This window comes from Acomys minous (genome assembly GCF_964271855.1).
Source record: "Acomys minous genome assembly, chromosome: 6".
In the NCBI taxonomy this organism is placed as follows: domain Eukaryota; kingdom Metazoa; phylum Chordata; class Mammalia; order Rodentia; family Muridae; genus Acomys; species Acomys minous.
Window position 1 is genome coordinate 95,318,618 of NC_140487.1, and position 19,827 is coordinate 95,338,444.

A 19,827-nucleotide genomic window follows, 5' to 3' on the forward strand; every position below is an offset into this window, starting at 1 on the left:
GGTTACTGGTAACTTTGAGGGACGTGAAGTCAGGTGAGGGGTAAAGGGTTGGAGAGGGGTGAAGAGTGCAAAGGAGGTGCTCGCTCTGGGACAGGGCCCTGCAAGTCCTACTGATGCCTTCAGATTTCTCACTGCGGGAGGGAGTTGGCCAGAAGGCTCCAAAGCACAAGGCTCAGGAGCTGTCGGGGTGTTGGGTAGTATCTGCCAGAGCCCCTGGATTCACAGGACTGTGGACCTGCATGAGTGAGCAGTTTCTCCAAGCACACCCACCCTCCGGACTGTCGGGGTTCAGGCGTGGCTGAGTGCGAGGCTGCAGCAGAAGCGGAAGTACGGGAAGGGTTCACCCCGTCTCCCAGCCGTATCATTGCTGTGGGGCTGAGAGGCCTGGAGAGCTAGAAGCTACCTGTACAGACGGAGTGCCTGGGAGCGCGCAGGGTGAGTTCTGTGCTTGGTGCCGGAGGGCGTGGAAGGAGCAAGAGGCGAGTGTGATGGCCAAGTGTAGCAAGGAGGGGTGAGGTGGGGACCAGTGCAGCCCATGGAGGGAGCATTCAGGAAGAAAGCCAGAGGAAAAGGGCTCTGGGCTCCGGGGAAGGCTGGGGGAGAAATGCATAGTTGGCTAGAGGCCCGCATGCTAGGTGGATGGCAGTGGGTGAAGGTGGCCCTTCTGGGAACTCTTAGCGCTGGTCCCCCCTTAGCATTCGTTCCTTTGTACAGATGCTGCAGCCCATCCTTCGTGCTGACGCCCCTCTTTGGCTCCACCCAAAGACTGCTACCCGCCCTCACCCAGCTCTCACCTCTTTGATGGCTGCCATGCGCACAGTTTCATAGTAGTGCAGGGGCGCGTTGGGTGTGTTCATGTCGTAGCCAAAGCCGGCCACTGCCACTTCATCACAGCCGTGTAGTGCCATGGTCACTGCCACACTGCCAAGGGTTGGGATGTTCTGGAAGAGGAGAAGACAGAAGTAGAGTTCTGTGGGGGTGGGGGGCCTGGGGGAGCTGACACTGCCACCCCCCCCCGCCCCAGAGCTAATGAAGCCCATTTCCAAGATAGCCTTTTCCCCACCAAAAGGAGCCTCCTACCCGCCTCCCTCCCAGGCTGCTCTGCCTAGTTCGCCTCCTCCCCCTGCCTAGGGGTCTCACCCCCCTGCCCATGAGGCCGTTGTTGAAGGGCAGTCCGATGAGCGTGAAGGCAGCCTCCTGGATGAAGTACGGGTTGAGGATGCGGATCTCAGGCGGCTCCTTGGGCACGCGAGTGGCCACAGACTTCCAGAAGCCATCGGATGCACTCTGTGGGCACAGCAGAAGAAGACATGAGCCGGGCAGCCCGGTGGTGGCCTTGGAGGAGGGGAAAGGGCCCACATGCGCCGTGAGGAGAGAGCACGTGTGTGGAAGGGCCATCCGAGGTCCGTGGTGTAAACCAGCACAGGGAGGCTTTGGCAAGCGAGGGGGTCATGGGACGTTGTGACGAGGCATATACGTGTTGGGGAAGGCTGACCATGTGGTGGGGTCGTGGTTTGTAGTGGAGGGCACAAAAGTGAGTTTTGAGCAGAGGACAAAGTGTGGGGCGCTGTTACAAAAAGAGTGCTGCTCTGGCCTGAGTGCAGGAGCAAGGGTCTAGGGACTGGCGCCCAGCAGGGGCCTGCCTATCTGCTCTGCTCGCCTCCTTCCCCCCTTTTCTGTCTTTCCTGGCTCTCTCTCTTAGCGAACTGTGCTAAAGCGGACCTGGAAAATAAAGACATTGCACGAGCTGTCACAAAACTGCAGAACGACACTCAGATCTCAGTCCTGCCACTGAGCAGAGCTGGGCGGCGTCAGGCCTGGTACGTGTAGACTAGTTCTTTCTCCCTCATGGTGCGTGGCGTCAAATGCGGACTCACTGCCTCTGAAACCCACGCATGTCCGACCCAAGGCCATGGTGCCTCTTCTTTCCTCCTGTCCGACCTCACGAAGACCTCTGACCCCCCAGCGTTTCCTGGTCTAGATCCCCCAACTCAGTGGCTTAACTACTTTCGCAAGCTCCCCTTTCACCACGCCTACAACAACAGGGCTCCTTGGTATGCTGCAGGAAGCGGTGATCCAAGCAGTCGTGGCGCCGTTACCATGGCCTCCAAAACAGCAAGCTTGTTACCTGCCTAGCGGACGTGCAAGATCAACTAGACACAGAGAACTGAGCATGCCAAGAGGAAACAATCACTGAGTACAAAGAAAGAGGCCCCCGAGGCCAGCGAGATGGCGGAAGGAGAGAACCAAGCTGCCCTTTGACCCCCTCACATATATACAGGTGTGTTACATACAATAAACAAGCAAACACACATGAAAAAGGAAATTTCCCAATTGCAATTCCCCATTGTATTTTTACCTGCTGATCTATCTCACTGGCCCTAAAAAGAGTTTTGACTTTTTCTATTTTTGGGGGGGGGGGGGTGTTTCTCTAGCACTGAGGTCAAATCCAGAGCCAAAAGCATGCTCAGCAAATGCTCTACCACTGAGCCACATGCCCAGTGCAACTTTATAAACATTCTTACATATGCACCTCAGAACACACACAGTGTGCACACACAGAGTTTAAAATAAACAAGTCTTTGAAACATAAAACAACACAAGCAAATTTAAGAGAGAAACAAAAATGTGGGAAGTCTGCCACAAGTAGTTAAAAAAAAGTTCATTTTTTTGTTTGTTTTGTTTTTTTGAGACAGGGTTTCTCTGTGTAGTCTTGGCTGTCCTGGACTTGCTTTGTAGACCAGGCTGGTCTCGAACTCAGAGATCTGCCTGCCTCTGCCTCCCAAGTGCTGGGATTACAGGCACATGCCCGACGAGGTTCATGTTTTAAAAGTTAGTGAAAAATAGCCAGGCATGGTAATACAGTCTTGTAATCCTAGTACCTGGGAGGCTGAGCCCAAAGGATGGTGCAGGCTTCAAGGGAGGCTAGCCTGGGCTACATAGCAAGACCCTGCTCCAACAGACAAAAATCATGAAAAAAAACAAAACAAAACAATAAGATCTCATAGAAATGGCAAGAGACGGTTACTCAGCAACCCAGGGCCATCCTCAAGCTAGTCAGGCAGAGACCCACACGCCAGGCTGCAGGTGGGGGTACTTACAAATGTGAGGCACAGGAAAATCTCCAAAAGTTAACAAAAGCCAAGTGATACTGGACACAGCCCCATAAAGGAAATGCCAGATATCTAAATTTTTAAAGGAATTTTACCACATAGCTTTTTGCCTTTTGCTCATCTCTTCTGATGTACCCTAAGGAAGAAGTGCCCACTAGCCTTTGAGAGATGATAAAACAGAGTCAAGGGCCTCAGCCCTGGGCTTCAGCTGTAGCTCACTGGGGTGGGGACTCTCAGCCAGGAAGAGATTCCTAATGGACAAGCCAGAGACACTGCATGTTTACCATGTGGGTCACTGTGAGAACTATACAGGCCCAGGCTCCTCTCAGATTCATTTCTGTAGCGCAGGACCCAGCCCAGCTGGGGCAGAGCAAGGTTACTGAAAGGGGTAAAGACATTCTCCCAAAGCTCCTCCACCGGCCTCAGGAGCAGAACAACAGGATGACGTAGGCCCAGCACGGAAGGGAACAGGCTGAGCCATCGGATAGAGTTATGGAGACACCCCTTCCTGGATGGGCCAGGCTGTGATGGGGTGTCCAGAAGTGGCAGATGTGCTGGCCACATGTCTCACACCTGTCTCTTCTCCAGAGCTCAGCAGGCCCCAACAGCCCACCCTCAGGCTTCTGCCTGTGCCTGTTTCCACACACCTGAGGAGGAGAAAGAAATCACGGGTGTCCCCCACCTCCAGGAGCTGCAGGGGTGAGGGAAACGGGCACAGCAGGGGGAGGGGAGGGACGAGGCTCCCTTACTTATCTCTTCTTTTATCTATGTCACAGGCACAAAGGAAGACTCTCAGACTCACAGAACCTTCCAGGCTGGGTCTACATTGAAACCTAGCATCTTGGTTCCAAGGCAGGTGTTTTGCTGCCGGGCCATTATACCTTAGCATCGCTGTTCCCTTTCAGGGAGTCTACAGCACAGAGGAAAGGCATCTATCTCCCTGTTGCCTTCCAAGAGCTCTAAGGTGGGTCAGGGGTCCCTTGGGAACATGCTGGGGGCACATATACAGCTGGCACAGTGGGGCACATCTAAGATGGGTTCCACTCTGGAAGCTGGGATCTTCCCGTGATTCGAGGCATTGTCATGGAAACCATCGTTCGGTTCTCAGCCAGTATCTAAACCACTATGTGAAACTAGAGGGAATTAGCTAGTGTATTGCAAATCCCTCTAAGAATCTGAAAAAAAAGTGCCAGTGGGGAAGGGCAGGCCACAGCCTTGCTTCTTGTGGTTAATTTTCTGGAAGGAGAAATGACTAACTGGGTGAGGATCTGAGGACGTAGAGGGTCCCATTTCCAGTAGGAAGTGAGTGGTCTCTTACACACGTAAGCACACGTGTGCATACATGCTGATGCGCACACATACGTGAGCAGCGCCCCCTCACTCCTTGCTTCTGTGCAGCATGGGATAAGCTGAGGCAGGGCCTGCATCCTGGGAGCAGGCAAACACTTTCTGCCCATGCCCAGCACGTGTGCAAGCTCTGACATTTGTGTTGCTTTGGGGCAGCCGGAAGTGGCTTAAGGGTAGTGCTGGGACCCTGGGGAAGAGTCCCACACTCAGGTCCCAAGTCCCAGGAAGCCTCACAGGCCGTGGCACATTTCAGCGTCTCTTCTGCGTCTTCCCATTGGCCGTTGTCCCAAGGTAAAGCTTCTTTGGGAATTCAGGGACAAGCACGGTCGTAAGAACAAGGCGTGATATGAGTTTTTGTTTCCCTGGCTGGAGAGATGGCTCAGTGGCAGAGGACACTGGCTGCTCTTCCGAGGACCAGGTTCAGTTCCTAACACTCAATATGGCAGTTCACAACTGGCTTTTTTTTTTTTTTTTTTTTTTATTGCATGTGCATTGGTGTTTTGCCTGCATGTGTGTCTGTGTGAGGGTATCAGATCTTGGAGTTACAGACAGTTGTGAGCTGCCATGTGGGTGCTGGGAATTGAACCTGGGTCCTATGGATGAGCAGTCAGTGCTCTTAACCGCTGAGCCATCTCTCCAGCCCCGTGTTCACAACTGTCTTTATCTCCAGTCTCAGGCATCTGATGCCCTTTTCTTGCACCAGGCATACATGGAGTACACACATGTACATGCAGGCAAAAATACCCATAAACATAAACAAAAAACCCATAAATAAATAAATAAATAAATAAATAAAACTATGAGGTGTCAACCAAATCTCAGCCCACCTCCGAACACCAAACAAGCACCCCCCATGACTCCTCAGAAGTCTGAATGGGATAGGCTTTGCAGTGTGGAAAACTGAGGTTCACACCCCAATTCCACATCTCTGTGACCTGGGGCACATCACGTCATCTGGTTAAAGCCCCAGGTTCCTCTTGCATAAAACAGGGATGACAAGACCAACTTCCCAGAAAGCCAAAGGGATTAAAGGAGATGCTGTGTTTGATTGCACTTGGCAGTGTCTGGTATGCGGCGAGAACTCAATAAATCTTTCCTATTATGACCGACTGTTGCAGAAGCCAAAGAGATTGAAACAGAGGGTGTGGCTGGAGGTGTCAGCCACCACAGAAAGGCCAGCATGCATGCACACCTGCACAGGTCCACACCTGCACCCATTCAGACACGGGAGTGTGGGGCCAGCTTCCCCCCCCACCGCCCGCCTCTGCCCGCCCCCACTGGTTACTGCAGGCACTGGGTGCTAGAGGCCCGCCTGCTGCTGGGCGCACTGTCACAAAGGCTGCTTACATCTCACTTCTCCCCGCCCACAGGACACAACCCAGAAGCCAGTCAGTGGCACCGCACCTCTCCTTGAGGATAGCTGTGGGTTGCATTCCTTGTCACTCCCTCCTCCAGGAATGTCCCTGCCTTAGTCAAGTCTGGGCTGGCTCCTGTGTGCGGAGCTGCCAGGCTCCTGTTGATGCAACCTGCTTTGCTCTTCTCAGAATAGCCAGAACCAACTGGAAAAAAGATCTGGAAAAGAAAAATAAGGGTGTCTCCCCGAAAGGGTCCTGTTACCACAATATTTCTTGGTCCCTGTGAAAGATTTCTTCTGAGGAGTCTGAGGACAGTGACAGCCTGGCTTTCTGCAGTGACAGATCAGATGTGTTCACTCTGAATGTTGCCCACTGCTCCTGCCTCAGGATGGGTCATGGGCACTCCTAGGACCATTGCATCAGCCACCACCTTACCGTCATCTTTCTGTTCCTTGTACTTCCCTGCATAGGTCTGGTCCTCAGCTTCTCAGGGCTAAAGTCCTCAGTGGCTCCCACTGCCCTCTGGGATGGCTGGTGTCAAAGGCTAAGAGTGTGGGTCTAAGATTCAACCCAAACTCCTGGCTGCTCAGTCTATGTCCTTTCTAAGTCTTATTATCTTCCACTACAGGGTAAAGACAGACAGTCCCAGTGTTGTTCTGACAGGAATCATGCATATAAAATATCTGGCTCAAAGTCAGCTCCTGTTAGCTTCTGTTATTGTAAGTCTTTATAATAATAGGTCCAGAGCCTAGAGAGCGGGCCAGTGGTTAAGAACACTTCCTGCTTTGCCAGAGGGGGCGAGCTCAGCGGTAAAGTGCTTGCCTAGTAGGATCAAGGCCCTGGGCTTGATGCCCTGCCCTGCAACCATAAATGAGAAAATAAAATCCATACTCCAGGCATTAGGAAGCTATAAATCAGTCTATCAGGCTGTTAGACACCTTTCCTTTAAAAAAAACTGCCACGGAGGGCAGAGTTGGAATCTGGAAATTGGACCTGAGACTTACAAGGAGAAGAGCTGCCCTCCTTCCCATACAGTAAGGCCTTCTCCTGTTTGCAGCCTCCTCTCTCTGTATATCCCAACTCGGCTCACAGGCCCCACAAACAGCCTTCCCAGAGTCAGAGGAGGATTCAGAGCAACATTCTACCTTCAAGGATGGAAGTGGCCTCCGCCCTGTCAGAGTAGGAGATATGGAATTCTCCAGGACATGGCAAGGGACTCAAAAGGGTAGGTGAGCCTGGGTAGGCCCTTCGCCCTTCTATACTTTTCTTCACTCCATGCCCCCGGATGTGGCCTGAGTACGTAAGGAGGACATGCTTTTCTTTACTCACTATAAGGGTAGCACCTTTCTGACGTCATACCAGATGAACTAGTGTTTTTGTTTTTGTTTTTGTTGCTTTTGAAATGGGGTTTCTCTGCGTAGCCCTGGCTATCCTGGGAGGAACTCACTCTGAAGACGAGGCTGGCCTCAAACTCAGGGATTTTGCCTCTGCCTCCTGAGTGCTGGGACTAAAAACATACGCCATCACTGCCCAGCTGAACGGAATGGTTTTTAATTCACTAAAAACAACAAACAAAAAACCCACACAGCTTGCCAGTGCTATCCTCTGTGCTTGAAACCTCCCTCATCTGGCTAGTCTCCTCATGAGGCTAGAGATTGCAAGGCAGCCAGTTAGGACCTGGAATTTACAGTAAGTGTCCCAGGGGCAGAGAGACAAGCAGTTGGACCCTTTTGACCAGGGTAGCATCTGTTCCCTTCTGCCAGGGCCGAGGCTTGCCCTGACCCAGCTCCTCTTGGCCCTGAGGCTGGGCATTCTCCACAGTGGGCAGAGGTGCTTACTGGGCCCAATCCCACTTCTCGGAAAGCAACCGGAGTGTCAAGGGTTGGCACATGTTCACCGTCCTGTTGGTCTCTACAGCTGTGTGACAGGTGGCTGTGGCAGAGGAAGAAGATAGTTGTGGGGGTTTGAAGGAAAATGAGCCCCACAGGCTGGTTAAGTGGTACTGTTGGGAGGTGTGGCCTTTGTTGGAGTAAAGGAAGTGCATCCCTGGGGGGGGGGGGGAGAGTGGACTTTGAGGTCTCAGAAGCTCAAGCCAGTCTCTTCCTGCTGTCAGCCAATCCTGATGGAGCTCCCTCTCCAGCACCGCGTCTGCCTGCCTGCCTGCCGCCATGCCTCTCGCCCTCCCGATAACAGGCTGAACCCTTGAAACTGTAAGCCAGCCCCAATGAAATATTTTCCTTTATATGAGTTGCCATGGTGGTGATGTCTCTTCACAGTGGGAAAAACTCAATTAAGCCTAGCCAGGGGCAGTGGTACACGTCTGTAATCCCAGCACTAGGAGAGGCGGAGGCAGGTGGATCTCTGTGAGTTCGAGGCCAGCTTGGTCTATGAAGCAAGTCTGGGACAGACAAGGCTACACAGAGAAACTCTGTCTCGAAAAAGAACCAAAGATAAAACAAAACAAAAAACCCACCTCCAAACCCAAAACACTAATGAAGACAATAGTTTTAGTACCTAACATAGAATCCAGCTCTCTGTTCACCATCCTTCCTCACACGCAAAGACTAGGAGAGTGACCGTGACGGCGGCTCCAGACGTCCACACCCACTGTAGACTGGCTACGCGCTCCATTCAGCAGTGACAACCATAGTTTGTGTAACCAATCCCTTGGGTCACGTTTGGATTTGGCTACTATAAATACCAGCACGATAAAAATCGTGTATGCAGGGTTTTCCTTCCTCTGGGGGACTGTTCTTGGCACCGTGTGTCACTTCTTTTCCAAAACCCATCCCTCCCCATATAACCTGAGAGCACCTGTCTCCCCACTCTTGCCACTGTACTATGTGTAATTTCATGTACAATTTCAACATATTTTTTGAGAACGTGATGGGTGACAAGTGGCACCCTGCTGCCTGCGCGTGCATGTCTCCCACTGCTGGGCGGGCTGTGCGCACTTGGGTCGTCGTTTCCTCCTCATCTCTCCTCAGCAGCCTGTGCACCCCTCTTCTTAGCTGCAGGGCTCTGACGGCTTTCCTAGCAGCCCCAGAATAATAAACCTTTGCCCATCGTATTTTCTAAACATACTTTTCAAAATGTCTGGAGTAGTATTTCTGTTTGATTTAAATGGATATTGTTTAGGTTTCTTCTAGAACTTCTGGGCCTTAAAAGTTTGTCCCTTCCTAACTCTGGTGCCCCTTTTCTGACCATGTCCCCTGGATGGGGAGGCCTGGTGGAAGGATAGCAAGTTACCAAGAAGAGACTCGATAATCTTTTTTTTTTTTTTTTTTGGTTTTTTGAGACAGGGTTTCTCTGTGTAGCCTTGGCTGTCCTGGACTCGCTTTGTAGACCAGGCTGGCCTTGAACTCACAGTGATCCGCCTGCCTCTGCCTCCCGAGTGCTGGGATTAAAGGCATGCGCCACCACGCCCGGCCTGAGACTCGATAATCTTAGAGCATATATAGGGGGTGGAAGTCTCCCTTAATCACAGACATAGGGGAAGGGAGAAGGGGGGAAGTGGGAGGGAGGGAAGAATGGGAGGAAACAGGGGAAGGGCTAACAATCAAGATGTAATATGAATAAATTAATTAAAAAATGGTAAAAAAAAAAAAAGTTTGTCCTTTCCTGCCAAGCATGGGGGCTCACACCTGTAATCCAAGCACAGGGAGCCAGCCTCCTAACAGTGCAAGACAGGGAATTCAGCCAGGCGTGGTGACGCACGCCTTGAATCTCAGTATCCAGGAGGCAGAGGCAGGTGAATTGCTGTGAGTTCGAAGCCAGCCTGGTTTACAAAGTGAGTCCAGGACAGCCAGGGCTACACAGAGAAACCCTCTCTTGAGACCCCCCCCTCCCCTCCAAAAAAAAAAAAAAGCTAGGGAATTCAATTCAATTAAACAAAAAGATAAAAGGAGAAGCATGGAGGACCGGGTGTGGTGGCACACATGCTTAACCCCAGCACCGGGACAGCAGAGTTAGGACAACACAGTCAGAGCCTGTCTCTGAACAAAGGGATGGGGGTGAGGCAGGAAGATGGCTCGGTAGGTAACGATTCTTGCTGTCAAGCCTGACAACTGGAGTTTGGTCTCTAGTACCTCTAGCCACTGAACCCATACAATGCAGAGAGAACTCACTCTTGTAAGTTGTCCTCTGTCACATGAGAGCTGTGGTACATGCCCCCCCCCATAAGTAATAAATGTAAAATAATTTTCAAAGTTTTTTTTTTTAGAAAAGAGTTTGGTATCTATTCTATTTTCTTCAAAATCTCCAGCTAGTTGTGGTATCTCACACCTGTAATCCTAGAATCTGGAAGGCGGAGCTGGGAAGATGGATGAAAGTTCAAGCCCAGCCTGGGCAGCACTGTGAGACCCAGTAGTATATCCATCCTTTAGTTGTATTTTTATATTCTGCTTTTTAGTCCGCTTGGGATTTATGTTGATGTATGCTACAAGGGGGGGGGGGGGCAAACAACCTTTTTGAAAGCTATATTTGGTAAAAGCCAAGAACAAAGAGTCAGTTTGGGGTGGCTGTGGGCCACCGGCAGCTCAGGCAGGGAGCCAGAAACTGTTCAGCTTTTGTTTCCTTTGTGGAGGAACCTTCTTGGAACTGCTAATGAGGCTCCTCAGGAGAAGCAAGAGATCAAGAGGACACAAGGGTCCAGACCGCAAACGGATCACCTTCCGGGGTTGCAAAAGCAAGAGGCAGCTTCGTAGAGAGGAAAGATCCAGACTGTGAGCCCCACGGTCTGGTTAAAATCCTGACTCCTCAGAAGCTACCAGCCTCAGTTTCCATGTTTATTCATTTGAGAATGTCAGCTCTGCTCCAACACTGCAGAAGAGCCTGGGCTTGCAATAGATAAGATGGCTCCTGCCTCCAGTGCCTATGAGAGGGGTCCTAACCGCCCTGGACAGTGCAGGCTGAATGCAGTAGTATGAAACAGGACACGCAGTTTGGTGTTGACAGCACAGAATGTGTGTGTAGGGTAAGAGAAAGCGGCAAAGACAAGAGAGGTTCTGGGGATGCCAGAGTTTGAATTCGGTCCTGCAGGCCAGCGGTTCTTACAAGGGGGTGGGGGTGGGATGACTCATTAAAACAGGTCACTGGTCACCTCCAAGTTCCTCATTCAGAAGTTCTAAGGTGAGACCCTCACCCAAACATCGAGATTGCAAGTGATACTGACGGTGTTGGTATGAGACATCACACTAAAAACTAGCCAGCCATGGGGACATGCCAGCATGGTTCTGAAGGCGTGCGCACATGGTGAACGCACTGGAGGAGGCCTGACTGGAAGCAGAGACCCAGGAAGCTGCTGAAATCGCAGGAGCAGAGCTGTTTATGGAAGGGCTGATTACAGAGCTGGCTAATCAAAGACTGAAGGCATAGGGCGAAGAGAGATTGGAGGGAGTCAAGGCTTCCGAGGGATTCGGTCAGGACTGTCTTTAGGCCCTCACGCTACCAGGTCACGTAAAATGAATGCCCTGAGGGTGCTGGCTGCTGAGTTGCCCCTCTATTGTGGGGACAGAGAGTGAGTCTTCTGGCTTTAGAATCAGAAAGTCACTCCAATAGAGGGGTGGGTTCGGATGCCGGGACAGAGGGGCTGTATAGCAAAAGGGGTTGACTATTCCAGCTACGTGAGACAGGAGGTAAGAGGCTGAGTAAGACAGTGCAAGGGCTTAAATTCATTTACTACGTATATTTATGTATTCATGGTGTATGTGTGTGTGTGTGTGTGTGTGTGTGTGTGTGTGTGTGTGTGTGTGTGTAGAACTCAGAAATGGGACTGGGACCCAGCCATGAGATGCCGGCTAACATCATGGCCCATGGTGACAACCTTGCCACAGCTTGTGCTGGGGACTGCAGGACATCTGGTGGGAGGCAGTTTTCTTTTCTCCCATTGTGCAGTTCCAGGCTGCAACCTCAGGTCGGTGGGGTTTGGTGGCGGTCGCCCCTTCCCACTGAGCCACACTGGCAGCTCACAGGCCTATTTTTAAAAGGAGAAGGGCCTGAGTGAATAGACAGATGTGAGGAGAGCCTCAGCAACGGAGGTGAGGAGACGGAGGGGAGAAGACCACCTCAGGGGAGGAGAGAAGGACTCCTGGCTCAGGAAAAAAAAAATGGGGCCTGGAGAGATGGCTCAGAGGTTAAGAGCATTGTCTGTTCTTCCAGTGGTCCTGAGTTCAGTTCCCAGCAACCACATGGTGGCTCACGACCATCTAGAATGAGATCTGGCGCCCTCTTCTGGCCTGCAGGTGTACACTGTATACATAATAAATAAATCTTTAAAAAAAAAAAAAAAGAAAAGAAAGAAAAGGAACCTGGTCAAGAAGGCCAGGGGTGGCGGAAGAGAATAGAAGCAGATGTGGGTTTTACTGTGGTGTCTGAATGAGAATAGTCCCCCATAGGCTCAGACAGTTGAATACTTGGTCCCCAGTTGGTGGAACTGTTTGGGTAGGCTTTGGAGGTGTGGCCTTGCTGGAGGAGGTGTGGCCTCAAAACAGCTCTAGTAGACTCTCTGCTTCCTGCTTGTGGCTAGGGATGTGAGCTCTCAGCTGTCCCTGCTGCCATGACAGCGGTTTCCTGCCACAGTGGACTGACAGCCCTCTGGAACCGGAAGCCTCCATAAGCCCTTCCCTCTCTAAGTGCCTTTGTCATGGTGTTTCATCACAGCGACAGAAAAGTAACTAATACACATCTGTGGACGGGAGGCTGGGAAGTTCACTGATGTGTCTCACTTACAAGCCCAGCAGAGCTGATGGCGGCAGTGAGAGAGAGAGAGAGAGAGAGAGAGAGAGAGAGAGAGAGAGAGAGGGAGACAGAGAGAGAGACAGAGAGAGAGAGCACCGGGAACACTGATGACTAGGGACAGGATGCTGGCAAAGGGACGCCATGAGCTACAGCTTTGGCTGTGGTGACATTCAGTCTCTGGTACAGGACGGGCTGGATGCAGAAAAAAGGTGTGGCAGGGGTGTCAAGTAAGAGGGGTGATGATGGTAGCCCAAGGGCTTGGCATGATGTTGGCGACTGGTCTGGATTTGAATGAATGGGCCAGTGAGTAAGCAAGAAAGGCTACAGTGAACAGTCAGGATGAGACGGCTTTGACTCACAATGCAGATCCACCACTTAGGAGCATGAGCAGCACCTGCCTCGGCCAGCCACGGGACAGCTGTCAGGCAGGCACGCACCGGGGCCTGTCATGGGCAAGAACTAAGAACACAGGGTCCTCCCAGGCCACGGCAGGAAGGGGGCGACACAGAGGATTGTAGGCAGGAAGGCATGTGGTCAGACTCCTCACAGGGACTGCTGGGGCAGCCAGATGTGGGGGTTACACCCAGTTCCTAACTACTTAACTAGCTTGTTACTTCAGCCAGGCACTCCATCATCTCTGGGCCTTGGCTTCCTGGTGTCTACACTGAGGATGGCAACAGTACCAGTCTAAGAGGGTTGTTATGAGGATGGAATTGGGGGATTCAAGGAAAGCTGAGAACAGAAGAGCGTAAACAACAGTGATGATGATGATGGTGTGTGGGAACCAGGCCAGACTGGGCTGCCTGCCTGTCTTGCTGTCGCATGTCCTGTTTTTAGCACCTTCCGTGCGTCTGTGCTTATGTTGGTTAGCTAGTCATGGTTACTGCTCTGAGAACGCACCCCTCCCCTCCCTGGGACTTTCCCTCGTGTGCGCAATCACCTCTTGAGGGATTTCACCTGCGAGTGGCATCCCTGCTTTGCTGCCTATAAAAAGGCTCTTTGGGCGCCCAATAAAGGACCTGCCGTTCTATTGTGCGTTAAATCCACAGTCCCTTGCCCTTGACTCGGTACTGCAGTGGCGCAGGCGCCACAATGATGGTGGTGGTGAAGATGGTGATGATGGAGATGATGATGATGATGATATGGGGAAAGAGAGAGAGGGGAAAATAAACAAGGAAAAGGAATGGGAGGAGCAGGAAGACACGGAGAGTGACAATTATCCTAAGGCATGAGCAACAGGGCACAGAAGGAAGTGATGATGAAGAGGAGAAGGCGGCGGTGACCAGTCCTGCTCCTGAGCATTTGAGTCTGCGGTGGAGGAAGCAATGGGCACGGCACAGGAAGGCCTTCTGACTCCTGCATGGAGCAATGCCTGGTGGAAACAGTATGGCCACTGGTGATGGCCTGCCAAGAAAACACCAGCAGAGGCACGGAGAGGGGTCCGTGGCCACTTGTTCTCCAGTTGGGGCACAAGGAAGGCCTGCCCTGTGTCTTCCCAGAGGTGAGGCAAGTCCCCCTGCCAGCTCCCCTGAGCAAAGTTCTCTCAGGTCAGAACAGGGAAGAGGCTCAAGTACAGATGTCATCCAATCCCTAATTTGGGCCCTGTCCAGTAAGGCCTCGTATTCAGGGACCTGATGGCCCTGTCTGCCCCGTAGAGTTACCAGACTACTCGGCTAGCTCTACCGTTGGTCCACAGAGGGCTCCCCTTTTCTCTGGACCTGGTCTGACTCCTCCTTTTGGGTCACTCTCTAGGCCAGATCCCACAGCATAGATAGAAAAAACGCTTCACTTCTCAGTTCAATGGGGCTCTAACCGCAACCACCAGTAAACAAAACAAAACGACAAAACCCGCTAAGAATGTTGGAGTAGCCAGAGTCTCGGCACTCTGGAGGCTGCGGCAAGAATATTGACAACGGTTCAGGCCCAGCCAGGGCTACAGAGTGAAACTCCTGGAACTGCTGCAGCTGAGAACTTACTGCAATGTTTGTGCTAGGCTTTAATGTCTATGTTACCTTAATTCTTAAAAATATCAGCTGAGCCTGGTGACTCACATCTATAATCCCAACACTTGGGAGGCAGAGGCAGAGAGGCAGAGAGGCAGAGAGGCAGAGAGGTAGAGGTAGAGGCAGAAGCAGAGGCAGAGAGGTAGAGAGGCAGAGGCAGAGAGGCAGAAATGGTGGGGAGTGGGAGGGTGCCGAGGAGGACAAGGCAAGCCTGGGCTACATGGTGAGTTTCATGCCAGCTTCTCTGAAAACAAAAACAAACAAACAAACAAACCCCAAAACCAAAGCCTAAACCGAGGCCACCTCCTGAGCTTGAATGTGGGAGCCTGGCTGGCCTCTGAGATCCTGCCGCCCCTCCCTGGGGAAAGAACGTGTCACTGTAAGGTCAAGCCTGTGGTGACTATCCAAGGGCCATCTCGGGCCTTCATCTTTCCCTTCCCTCTGCATGTTGGGAGCACAGCCACACTGGCCCAGTCCAGACAGGAGATATCAGATGCCTAGTATCAGTGGGAAGATGACGTGGGAGGAAGGAAAGGCCCCAGGGGGGCTCTGCAGCTCTGGGCCACCTGGGAAGGCTGGCAGGAGCACAAGGTGGCAGCCTGAGTGACCAGATGAGGTACTCTGTCCTTCACATGCCCTTTCCTCCCCAGTCTTCATGCAGGGCCAGGATGATGATGGGCCACAGCATCTGGGACACTGGGCCTCAAGCTCTGACATCAATGGCTGTGTGCGCTGTCCACACAGTCTTAGGGTGGGAGTGAAGCATGGCCTCCCAGGGTCTCCATGTTTATGGTTCCTTTTGCCTGACACACCCGACTCACTCCCACCTCTTCCTTCCCCCTCCAGCTAGGCAGTGTCTTTCAGGAGGCCTTCTCCTGGCCTTCCCGGTCTGCCCCCAGCTTGCTTTAGAGGGCTCCGCCATCATGGCACTTCTTACACTGCACAATCATTGTAGTTTCAGGGACGGTGTCTCCCATTAGACTGTGAGTAACTTCTGGTTTGGAACAGAACTGAATTTGTCTTTGAAGTCCTAGGGGCTGGCTCAGAGCTCACACTACACTGATGCCTGGCCAACAGGTGACTGCACAGGGGAGGTGGCAGTCTGACTCGGCGAAGAGATTTTTTCTGAGCTGAGGCTCCCATCAGGGACTTAGTAACATCTGGCTGCTTCTCCCTCTCTCTGGCTCCGCCCTCCCTCTTAGCCTCAGATCCACTCAGAATCCACCACAGCCTGCTGGGAGCCCCTATCATACATCCCTTGTTGGCTTGATCCAAGTTCCTGGAACCAGGGAGGTAAATGGTCTTTGTAATCTGTTTGGAGATTGCTGCCCCTGTCCAATGTGTTAGAAAACCAAGTGGTACAAGTTTGCACTCCCACCAGCAATGAAGGGGTGTTCCCCTTTCTCCACATCCTTGCCAGCATGCACCAACCAAGGACAATACCTGAAGTAAGCATTGACCCCCCTACTCCGATCCAGCCAACGGACAGGACATTCTCCACAGTTGTGTAGAGAACAGGGCCTGACCCTGACATGAACTCTGGTACCACATATTTGACCCATTGACCCCCCTACTCCGATCTAGCCAACGGACAGGACATTCTCCACAGTTGTGTAGAGAACAGGGACTGACCCTGACATGAACTCTGGTACCACATATGTGACTACTTCCCCTTAGTGGGGAGACCTGGTGGCACTCAGAGAAAGGATAAGCAGGCTGCCAAGATGAGACCTGATAGGCTGCGACCATATGGTGGGGTAGGATGTCCCCTTCTGTCACAGAGGTAGGGGAGAGTAATAGGGTGAGGGAGGGAGGGAGGAACGGGAGGATACAAGTGAAGGGATAACAATTGAGATGTAATCTGAATAAATTAATTTTTTTAAAAAAGAAAGAAAACCAAGTGGTGACACCCAGTGAAGGGTAGAGCCATTAACATCTTCCCTGTTCCCAGTGCTCTAGGCTCCTGGGTATGAGAAAGGGACATGCCATAGGCAACGTAGCAGCAGGAGCAAGCAAGTGTCTGGGTCTCATGCCTGCTCCAGCCCTGCCGAGCTCTGGCCCTGGAAGCGGAGCAGTTTCCTGCCAGAATTCTGCAGGTGAAACCCTAGACAGGCATAGCGCTTGCCAGCAGCCAGAGGCTAGGCAGCTCGAATCATCAATGCATGAGCAGGCCAAGCCTGTGGCGGAACCCCAGACACAGTGGGGAGGGCTGGGAAAGGCAGCCTGGCTTAACACCTATACTATCTGAGAAGTGATGCGCAGCCTGGAGAGGTGGCTGGAGGCCACCGACCTCAGGCTTGGGGGAGGGGCACTCAACAATGGGCCTCTGGAGTTTCACCTGGTATAGTGGTTTGAATAAAATTAGCCTTCATAAGCTTATAGATTTGAATGCTAGGTCACCAGGGAGTGGCATTATTTGCAAGGACTAAGAGGCGTGGCCTTGCTGGAGGAAGCACGTCATTAGGAGTGGGCTTTGAGGCATGCCCAGTGGTTCTCTCTCTGTGTGCTGCCTGCGGATCCCGTAGAACTCTCGGCTACCTCTCCAGCACCGTGTCTGACTGCGTGCTGCCATGCTCCCCACCAGGATGATAACGGACTAAATCTCTGAAACTGTAAGCCAGCCTCAATTACATGCTTTTTGAAAAATAAAAGTTGCTGTGGTCACGGTGTTTCTTCGCAGCAAATAGAACACTGACTAAGACACACTTGGGATGTGGAGAAAGGCGTGACTATTACTGGCATGACTTGGTGGCTCATTCAGAAGCCCAAAGCCATCGTGCTGTGGTGCCACAGAAAGCCCACAGGATTTCAGAGGGCTGTTTGCCATGTTCCCTCTCCCTACTACAGTCAGGAAGGCCACGTGTGGCTAGGACAGGGCCAAGCGAGGGCTTGAGCATACCCCACACTGTGCCTCTGCCTTCCTGGGAGCAGCAGGGGGCCTGATCTCTGCTCCTCCCTGCCCCCCCCCCTTCAGTTGACTCTCGCCTTCCTGCCTTGGATAGAAAGCAAGGGCTCTGACTCCACTGACCTTGGTGCTCTTGGAGGTAGAGGTGACCATACACAGCTGTCTGCTGTCCCCAGGGAATTGGGACTATCCCCCACTTTTCTCAGACTGCTCCTCAGGAAGCAGGAACTGGTGTTTGAGCCAATTCCAAAGCATCTGTAGTGATAGGCACCATGGGGCGGGCACTTAATGGGATCAGGGCCCTGCTCTCTGGCTCTGAGAAACGTTGGGCTTTCTTAGGTGTCTGTGGGTCAGGAACAGGTGGGCTGATAGGCAGAGAGCATATATGCAAAGGGCTCACCGAGGCAGATCCAACTCACTCCCATTTCTCCCTCTACAGTGCTTGCCTGTTACCTTAAGGCAAACAGAAAGGCTGGAGGGATTCTGAAAAGAGAAGGGTGCTCCTCTAACCCCATTCCTACCCTAGTTTGGGAGACAAGAGGCCTGCTTGAAGCTGGGGCTGGTTAAAGCCAATCCACGCACTTGTGTCTTCACCCTTTCCTTCCCTTTGGAGATCTGGACTGCACCCAACACAGCCAGCTACTTCACTCAGCCTAATCCTGAGATGGGCTGTCTTCCCCGCTGTCCCACCCACCTTGAGCTTTTGGACCTGACTTCTGTTTTCTCTCTTGCTTGCTACCCACTTGACACTGTCTGCATTTGGCCATGCTTGGAAAGGGCTGTGGATTCAAATCAAATTGCACTGAGCTCCTCATAGGCAGGCTACGCTGCTCCCACCATCCATAACAACTAGCTCCTTCCTGAAGGCAGAGGGTAATCTGACATCAGTCTCTAGGACGAGGCTTGGGCACTGGGAAATGAACGGCCTGAGCTCTGCGTGCCCCTCCCCTGGGTGGCTGATGACAGCTGGAGGGGAGGAGACAAGGGCCTGGGGGTGGGAGACAGACTCAGACAAGTTGGCAAGTATCCCTGCAGGCCCAGGAACTGGGATACAGAGGTCTCAGGAGGGGCCCCAGTGGGTGGTCACTCATGGGCAATGTGACCCTACTCTACCATATGTGCTCCCTAGACACATGGGCCCAGATCCTGGCCAGCTTGGAGCAGTCAGCACAGTGGCAGCCTGGAGAACAACCTACAGGCCTGCAGTTAAAATACAGGTGGAGAATGGTCTGGATTTGTGAGTTTGGGAGCTGACCCTGTCCCTGTAGAAAATACCCCAGAAGGCTTTCTTTCCCTGCTGAGGAGGAGGTAAGGCTGTAAGAGCAGTCAGAAAGGCTCCGTGGAAGGGAAGCGGGGCCATGGAGGCAGCTCCAGGCAAAGGCAGGAGGCTGTGAAAACTGGGAGTAGCCCTGAGGATGGCCATAGGGATTCCCTGGGATCGGAGACACAAGGCTGAGGAAGCCCCTGGGGCAGCAAAGGACAGGCATATTAGCCCCAGTAGCCCATTAGGCACCCTGCCATTGGCCTCTGTACCTTGCTGGATTTGCTGTCTTTTAGCTTTGGGTCAATTTGAAGTTTCCTATTTGTTCTTTGTGGGGCCTGGTGGGAGGAGGCGCTGCCTGGGAGGCCGGGGGCAGGAGAAGGGGTGCTTTTGGTAGGAGCTCACCACTCTCTCCTTGTAGACGATGTACTTCAGCCACTTGAAGTCCTGCCACTTGAAGCCAGCGAGGACAAAGAGAGAGTCTCGCTCATACTGCTCAGGCCGCTGCATGGCGCCCTCAGGGTAGGTGATGCGCAGGGTGGTCTTGCTGCCCACGTCCCTCTCAAAGCCCTTCACAGGTGCTGAGTTCAGTCTACAACGAGCCGGTGCAGTCAGAGCTGGCCTTGGGCCTGTGTTTGGGGAGGCACCCTGAACCCCAAGCACCCCAGGCGCAGAGTGGGAATCCAGGCCACGTCCTTGTTCCTTTTTAAAACCCCGCCAACCCAGCAGCGCTCTTGAGGCTTCCGTTAACCCCCTAGGCTAGGTGACCAGATGGTCGGGACAGTTCTCAATGCATGGGGGGGGGCTCGGGATTTGGGCCCCCAACATGCATGTGCCCAAGGTTTAAGGGCGCTCACCTGACCACAATGTCGTAGTCGTCAATCCGTGACCCCAGAGACTTGTTGGCGAGGACCCCTCCGTTGCCCACAATGATGCAGCGGCGGCACTGCAGGCTGAGGGAGAGAGCAGAGGCCTGTGAAGGCGGTCCCCAGCTTTCTTTCCCTTTGCCTCCTTGCTCTGGACTCTGCTGTGACTTTAGCCAAGGCCATGCAGAACTTCTGGAAGGAGTCCAGAGCCATACCTCAGGGAGCTAGAGACCTTGGGA

At 52.6% G+C, this 19,827-nt stretch overlaps 1 protein-coding gene and 1 long non-coding RNA gene across 8 annotated transcripts in view; one reads left to right on the forward strand and one right to left on the reverse strand.

Moving 5' to 3' along the window:
- The window catches only part of ST3GAL3 (ST3 beta-galactoside alpha-2,3-sialyltransferase 3), a 208,043-nt gene that overhangs the window by 7,270 nt on the left and 180,946 nt on the right, over positions 1–19,827 (reverse strand). For 4 of the 6 annotated variants that reach the window (XM_084785058.1, XM_084785055.1, XM_084785056.1 and 1 more), the window contains 5 exons: positions 19,580–19,675; positions 19,128–19,314; positions 5,865–6,032; positions 1,141–1,287; positions 795–941 (listed from right to left, as the gene is read on the reverse strand). In XM_084785058.1, the coding sequence (XP_084641184.1) occupies positions 795–941; positions 1,141–1,287; positions 5,865–6,032; positions 19,128–19,314; positions 19,580–19,675 (745 nt within the window). The remainder of the gene's footprint in view (positions 1–794; positions 942–1,140; positions 1,288–5,864; positions 6,033–19,127; positions 19,315–19,579; positions 19,676–19,827) is intronic. The other 2 variants (XM_084785060.1, XM_084785059.1) reach the window with 1 other exon arrangement.
- LOC311599298 lies at positions 1,298–9,042 on the forward strand. 2 transcript variants are annotated; one of them, XR_014779859.1, is made up of 4 exons: positions 1,298–2,281; positions 3,702–3,812; positions 3,890–4,077; positions 6,873–9,042. It is a non-coding gene; the product is annotated as an uncharacterized lncRNA (long non-coding RNA). The 2 variants fall into 2 exon arrangements; XR_014779860.1 differs by lacking the exon at positions 3,702–3,812.